The sequence below is a fragment of the Cavia porcellus genome, unplaced genomic scaffold (genome assembly GCF_034190915.1).
Source record: "Cavia porcellus strain 051 isolate PalLab524CR breed Dunkin Hartley unplaced genomic scaffold, mCavPor4.1 scaffold_20, whole genome shotgun sequence".
In the NCBI taxonomy this organism is placed as follows: domain Eukaryota; kingdom Metazoa; phylum Chordata; class Mammalia; order Rodentia; family Caviidae; genus Cavia; species Cavia porcellus.
The window spans coordinates 64,261,613-64,269,629 of record NW_026947503.1 but is presented as its reverse complement, the minus strand read 5'-3'; the positions used below and the strand labels follow the sequence as shown (position 1 = coordinate 64,269,629).

At 39.7% G+C, this 8,017-nt stretch overlaps 1 protein-coding gene across 4 annotated transcripts in view; it reads left to right on the top strand.

Moving 5' to 3' along the window:
• The first annotated feature begins 342 nt into the window (after window positions 1-342).
• LOC134471837 (uncharacterized) overlaps window positions 343-8,017 on the top strand; it is a 123,951-nt gene continuing 116,276 nt past the window's right edge. For 3 of the 4 annotated variants that reach the window (XR_010041532.1, XR_010041534.1, XM_063231954.1), the window contains exon 1: window positions 519-1,261. Coding sequence is in view for 1 of the 4 variants with exons in the window: in XM_063231954.1 (XP_063088024.1) it covers window positions 1,241-1,261 (21 nt within the window). In the remaining 3 variants the exon portion in view is untranslated. The other variant, XR_010041533.1, reaches the window with a different exon arrangement.

Sequence of the window (8,017 nt, the reverse complement as noted above, 5' to 3'; positions counted from 1 at the left end):
AAGCGCAGTGAGATAATGCGATTACATTCTGAACTTTGAAGCACTAATGAAGTCAGCCTGAAGGCAGAGCTTTTATGGATGGGTGCATTAGTAATCATTTGCTGGTTCCATCAGGATTGATGTGTGTTATATCATCCAGAATGCTTCGGCATTCGTTTGTCAGGTGACCAGAAATCCTGCCTCTTTCTGTCCTTTGTGTATACGGTTTGACTTACCTCTGGCAATTTTTTTCAAAGGTCCTGATTGTGGTAATTGAGCTCAGTAGTTGAGGGGAAATTTCACAATTGCTTATGTGTGTGTCGCGTTTTGATAAGAGCAATTTAAAATCAGGCAATCAGTACTTCTAGGGCTCCTGCATTCTCATTAGGAGTAAAAGGAATCCTTTTTCCTCTTAAATCATTACTGCCTGGAGTAGAAATAGACTGTTGGTTGAGGGAGTTGGGGAAGGCTGTGTTACTAGCAAAGACACCAAAATTAACTGGCTGGGAGAGAGGAAAGAAGGTTCTAGTAAGCGCACCAGTTAGGAGTCTTTGTTTTATTCATTTATGAATGTTCTTTCATGAAGGTCTACCTAGTAAAGATTGGGAAATTTTACATACTGTTCCCAGGTTCTATGAGAAATTAATCCTGAAAATATACAGCATTTCAAGGACTCCACCGTTTACCTACCATTTCTTTTTGAGATAAGTGCAGTTTTTTAAATTATATTTTTTAGGATAAAATTCAACAGGTTATAAAACAAGATTTTGAGTTCTAACTGACTATGAGATAGAGCAAAAGTCGAATATGTTTATGCTGATTTAGAAAATCAGAAAAAAATCCTGGGTATGAGGAGAATGTGTACAGGAATGCTTAAATTGTGGCAAAGGGCGTGGCAGAAGCTGGTGTGCTGCCTGCCACCTGCTCTTTGAGCAGTGGCCCGGGGCTTTGCCATGAGCACAGGCAGGTCCTCTGCTTCACAAGGCCTTCTCTGGAGGGAAGTGTTACCTGTTACCAGGGCTGGCATGGGGACTTGTGCAGACATAGAGAACACAGCAGAGCACTGTGGGCTTTCAAATATACAGGCACAGACAAATCCTTGGGCTTTTATTTGTGACTAGAATGGGATTGGAGCAGGTGGCACAGGGCGAGTGGAAAGAGTGGAAGTGGAGGTTTTCTGAGGGCTGCGACCAGTGACAGAGCGGAGAATCCTTGTGGTCTCAAGCCTGCTGCTAAAGTGGCTCTGACTGTGGCCTGCGTGATGGAGTGGGAGCCCCTTGGCGTGAGTGGCACACGTGCTGGTGAATCACTTTCTGTGCGCGAGACGAGTGCACACGCTAGAGCCAAGGGGCCACTGCTTTGTTCTTCACCGATTTGGGTAAGAAAATGAACCCACTGAAGATCAGTGCTGATGTTCTGTTTACCAGCCCAGTGCTGACTCTAAATCATGTACATTAATGGATTTTCATATTGCAGGGAGTTTCCAGCTGTTGAATTGATACAGTTTAATTTGTTGAGAGGAACTTGCTGCATGAAGGTGGGTCCAGACCTCTGGGTGGATTCTATTTGCAGTCTTTTATTTTTAAATAGTGGGCCCTGTGTGATGAATTCTTCCGGCGGGGAGGCGTCTCCACAAGGCATCATCTCCTGTGCTTGAGTTCTGAAGTATGGACGAAACAGGAGAGGGTCACTGTGCCCCCCTCCTTTGACTTTCCGCTTTGTGTGCTTTGAAACAACAGAACAGAACAGAACAAAGCAAAACAAACCATCTTTGCCTTATCCTAGTGTTACTGAAAACATTTCAAGTGAATACAGAGTTAATTTATTAAAAATCATTTAGGACACAGAAAAACTGCAGGCAAATTTTCTGCATGAGTGTGATATACACCTGGCCACACAGTTCAGCTGCCAGTGGGGTCCTTTTTTCAAACTAAAATCTCTGGCATCTCCCTTATATTTTTAGCACCTTTTTGGTCTTCTGACATCTGATCAGCATCACCCACTAGGCTCTGTATTCTTGGGCTTCTCCAGCCTCTATCTCCAACCTTTCCAACCCTCCCACAAACTAGTTACACATGGTCAGGTACAGTCACAACAACAGCGACTCCTCTGGTGCTGATTTTCTGTTTTAGTTAACTTTCTCTTTAATGAATGATGATACCAAACACCTGCAGTGTAAGGGAGGAGAGGTTAACCTACTTATTATCAATTCATGATGAGCTGGCTCAAAGGTGGAGGTGTCATGTCAAAAACTACTTAGTTTGAGGTAGCTGGGAACCAGAGCAGGGATCAGTGCCAGTAAGTGACCAGATGTCCACACCAAGGCCACGCCTATGAGGGCCACCCAGACACACCTGGAAGTTTGTTCCACTGGTCCCTCAGGTGGATTCCATAGATGATCCAGTGGAAACTCCATCTTAACCCTGCCATTGTCATTTACCACATTCTTAAAAAAATTACAGCCTCTTGCTGTACTGAACAATAAAACCCACTTGCACACATTAGGAATTTTTTATTAGATTGTAATGAATCCATAGATCACTACAGAGATGACGGTGATCTTTGAAATACTGAATCTTTTACTCCATGTAATGTCCTTTTAATTTACTTGTGTTTTAAAACTTATTTTAAAAAGTTTTAAATTATTAATTGTATATGTTTATGTGGTATAATGTAATATAATTCAGTACATCTAAACTGTGTATAATGATCAAATCATAGCATCTCCATCTTCTTATGTATTAAAAATAATATAAATAATTACACACATTTATGGGTTACTATGTGATATTTCAATACAGGCATGCAATATCTACTGATGAAATCAATTTAATTAGTACTTTTATCTGCTTATCATATTTTGTTTGATGCCTTTAAGATTCTTTTTTGTATTCATAAAATATATAATAGTTGGCTTGAACTTTAGTTACCTCACAGAATTATACAACATTACAGCTTATTAATTCTGTCTATCATAATATTTTATAATTCTCAAAGTAGAAGTTTCATTTATCTTTTGTTAGATGGAGCGTTAGATCTGTAGTGTTTATACTATTGCAGGGAGCATTTAATTTTTTTATTGCTGATATATGAAACAAAATTGATTTGTTGTATTTGCCTTGTGTCAGGCAATCTTGATAAATTTAATTACTTTTAGGAGTTGATTTTCTTGCGGGTATATTTGTGTGTGTGTATGTGTGTGTGTCTCTAATTGTATTGTTGTAGCTGCTTTGTTGTCCTGAAATGATTCAAAACATTTACCTTTCATTATCATTTTGAGTTGGGAAAGAATCAAAAGACAAGCTGTGTGGTCTGGTGATAGGTGGCAGCGAGCACACTCTAATGTTTTATGAATCTGTTTTTCCGCTGGAAAGCTCAGAGCAGTGGTGTTCACTGTGTCTTAAATCAGACCTCAAAGAGACACTCGTGAAACAGGACTTCAGAACGTCTTCAGAAAGTGGCACGGATGACGGTGTAAGAGTGTCTGAGGCCAGAGGGAGTATTTTGAGGGGAATTAATGTCCCCGTGCCTTTTTCCATAATAGTTTCTAAAATTTAAGTGTTCTTTGTATGCTTCAACTGTACCTCATACTTTTACTTTTACTGGCCAGTTTTGTGTTTTCTTTCAGGTTTCCAGGTTAGCATCCTTTTATTTCAACTTTAAGAACTCTTCTTAGCCTTCCTAATACTTTCTTATATGGTTGTTGTAGTGGTGATGAATTCCTGTCCTCTTGTTTCTCTGGGGAAATTCATCTCTGAGGACAACTTAGCCATCTGTGACAATCTTTGTTATTGTTTTCTCTCAGCACTTTGTATAAATCAGCCCAGTCTCTCTGAGTTGCAAGGTTTCTACTGAGAAAACACTTGTTGTCCTTCGATAATTCCTTTGTATGTGATGAGTTAATTTTCTCTTTAAAATTTTTTGATATTTGGCAATTTGATTATATTGTGTTTTGGTAAAAACACATTTTATTTTGTACCTATTTTGGGGGATCAATGGGTATTTTCATAATATAGTTCCTTTTATGTAAACAATTATCAAGTAACTACAATAATACAAGATTAAGAATGGTTCATTAACAATTGAAAAATTAAATTGAAAAATTAAAAGGAGACAGTTACTGAATTATAAAATAGAACATTCAGAAAACTTAAAGAATGACATGATAGACACCTTCATATGGACTAAAACCCCAGTGCCATTTTGAGTCGAAGAAGCAAAAAACAAACAAAAATCACAGATGTCATCAACAACAAAAAGAGAAGATGGAGAAGGGGTAAAGTAACTAAGACGGCAAGCTAGTAGTTTGCTAATAGAGATGTATAATAGCTCGTTGTTCAGCTTACAGCAAGGCCATTCTTCTTGAATAGGTTGAACCTGTCTATTCCATCAGTGACTTCCGGTATCGTTTTGTTTTACTGTAGAATTTCCTTTTGGTTATATCTGCTACATTTACATCTTTCTCTATATTTACATCCCAAATTTCATGTGAAAATCTTTAATCACATTTGATTTTCACATCTTTCCCCTAATTATACTGAACATATTAATTATAGTTATTTTAAAGTCTGTGGTTAATAGGTCCAGTATCTTCAGTGGTGTATTTTGATTTTAGATCGTGTTATCTTAGTCTTATTATGTGTAGTAATCTTTGGTTGATTGCAAGACACTGACAATAAAAAGTGATAGAAGCTACAAATTGATACTATCTTTCTTCCTCTAGAGACAGTGGTCTGTTTCCCCTGCCAGATAGATTCTTGGTAGACGGATCACCTTATTCCAGTCGAGGTGAAACCACGTTAAGTGTCAGTAGATCTCAGTCTCTGTCTTGTTGTTCCCTGTTCAGCAAGAGCTTCCTCCAGGAAGTTAACTGGGACTCTTGTGTTCATTGCGTCCCCTTCCAGTTTTTACCTTCACAATGCTTAGACCTTTAGATTTTTTTTTTTTTGTACCAGGAATCAAACTCGGGTCCTCATGCTTACTGGCCAGGTGTGTATGCCAATGAACTACTTCCCGGTCCCTCATAAAATCTTCGGCTTTGTTTTCTGGATGCTTATTGCTAACCCTTTCCATTTCCCGCTTGCCCACTATTGGAGTGAAACCCGAAGTGCAGTCTGGGAGTCTCAGCTTGCACTGTCCAGCCTCAGATTCACTCGAGCTCCAGTGCGGCCGTTCACTTGTGCAGTTGTAGCTAGGAAGCAGTTGCCTCAAATGAGCTTTCTGAGATTGTGCATTTTTTTTTTTTGAAACGCAATCTTATCTTTTCTTGTTCTCATCATGTGTGTCACTCTCCAGTGCCTTTATTATTCTTGATTTGTTTTTTGTTGTTATTCATGGAAGCACTGGTCTGCGATCAGGTAGTACATCCTCTTCAGATGTTCTCAGCGACTATTTGTGAAGCTGCGTGGCACTGAACGGGAGAACATGCTCCTTCCAATCTGACCCACGGCTGTTTCTGACCTTTCATTTAAACCTTCCACCCGTGTGTTCAGCTTAATGAGTGCAAAGTACCAGAAGCTGAGAAGTGACCACGTATGGCTGTTAGAAGAACAACTCAAATTTGATGTGATTTTTTCAAGGATATTGTTTGAGTAGAAAAGCAGCATTATTTTTAGTTTGTACGAGTCTATTGATTTCACAGCAGCCAGGAAACTTTAATACCCGTATAATCAGTGTGCTGCGGGAGTATATTATTTTTATCTTTAAAAGAACAATTGATTTTTGAGAGCCTTGATGCCTTAGAAAGACAAATTTTAGAGAGACAGAGGTTGAGAAGAGATTATAATATGTGCTTTTTTAAATTTATTTTTTGGTATTGCCAGGATTGTATTTTCTTTTCAGGGTCTTGACCATAGAAAAAGGGACAATTCAGAAATAAATTTAATGATCTTGTTAGTCCCAGATACAGAACAAAGATAAAAAGACATAATTGTCAATACATAGTTAAAATGACATGAACGATACCGAAAAGAAATCAGCTCACATCCTTTTGGGAATCATAAAGAAACCTCCTTACCTCTAAGCAAACCAGACAACCCACACAGTGGAAGATAGGTTTGAGCTGAGCAGCTTGGTTACAGCTGTTACTAAATTTTACCTACTCAACTATGGCCTGTAGACTGCTCCATGATTTTAACTTCCCCTAGGAGGCAACGGCAGTTACCTTTCCTTATCACTGAGACTATGCATTTTATTAAAGGAACACTTGGCTAAGTGTTCATTACTTATGAATCTTTAAAATGAACAATTTTAGTTTAGGAAATTGGGTGGGTCTTTGTAACACTGTCACCATCAGCATCTGAGTGCTGACCCCTGTTGTCCTGGTCAGGGTTTTCTCAGGTAGCACTGGACTGTCCCCAGAGCACTGGAGTGGAATCGTTTCTCAAAAGTATATTTTCAGATATCTCCAAGATTTTCTTCTGGGCTGTCATCATGCATTCTGCACATTGTGACGGGACAGTCAGATGGTTTACCTGACATCCAAGATACCTCTTATTCCTTCTAGAAAATGTCTTGTGAATCATCTGGGTACCGAAGCTCCAAGGGTGACAGCCAGGAGGCCCAACCATGCCAGCTTGGCCAGGCTGTGGTCATTACCCGGGGATGGCTACCTGACTGGCACAGCTCATGACCATCCCAATCTGCTCTGTTGTTGATCAGATGTGGCATAATTTGGAAAAGACTATGGTCATTTAGTATTTGGCTGTTTTATATATTTGTGTGTCTTTATTCCTGGCCACAGATAACGTGTATCATACCGCAGACAAAATGGAGAGAAAGGAGTTCACTGCATTGCTTGGCATCACCATCTGACGCTCAGGGGTTACACAGGAGACCACTGCGACAGTATTGAGTGACTAGGAACATCCAGGGGCAAGGGACAGAGAGTGGATGAGGGAAAGAAGGTGTCATGCTTTCACTGATCTGTCTGGAGTTTTTCTGGTCTCTTTTAGATAGTGGCAGTGTGAGCTTAGTTATATAAACACATGTGTGAGCACACCCTCCCCTACCTGGTAACTGTTCATTCACAGATGATCAGGGGCTTTCTTTTGCACTAAAATCTTTCCTCCTCTTGCCTATATGTCTTCTGAAACAGGTACACTGTCATTATTATCGATTCTTTCCTTGTAGAGTTAAATTGATACTTCCATTTTGAGGCATTATAAAATTCTCTTAAAATTCTGAATGCCATATTTTCTATTGCAATTCATTGAAGATTGTTTTAAGTTGTTTGTGAATCTGTGAAGCCTTTCAAGGTCATTGGAAGAACTCTAGGACATTAGAGAATATGGATCAGATTCACAAAGTAGGACATGGTTAATGAGTTACAGTAATGTTGGGATTAAAGCCCAATCTTTCTCAGCGTTTTAAATTGGGGAACTATTTAGAGAACAACTGTGTCTTCTTTCTGTTGCTGCTGCTGCTACTGCTTTTAAAATTTTTATTAGTCTGGATTCTCAGTCACAAAGTACAGAAGTATAACTCAAACTGCCAAAAGCAGAAAAGAGAAGTTATTAGCTAATAAAGCACAGGGTCCAGGGGTGACTTTGATTTCTGTACAACTGGACTTAGGGCCCATTGCTGTCAAAGGTGGGTTCTCCTTATCCAGGTGTCTTTGTCCTTGGTGAACCTCTCTTTTGCATGGTGGTCTCTGCAGATGGAGCTTACATTCCGCTCTCCACTGAGAGCCCTACCGTTCACTCTTCAGTTTTGCTTGGGTTTCATATCTATCTCTGAAACAGTTGTTATAGGTAGGAGGATAGATGTTATTGAATTGGCTTTTTTTTCAGGATTTTGTGCCTACCCAGGTACCATGTGTACTTGGAGCGAGGCTCCCCAAAGTAAGAATCAAGCGGTTGGACCAAGGAGGATGTTGGGCCACCTAAATGAATAGATTGTCCTTCTGACCACTCTAAGTAGAAAGCTGCTTAGCCTTAGGGCGCAAACCCTTCTCCCTCTCTGAACAGCAGGAAGAGGAAAAGCTACATGATGACTCTGAAATCAGATAGGAAAGGAGACGCCTAACCTTGGCTGTGAC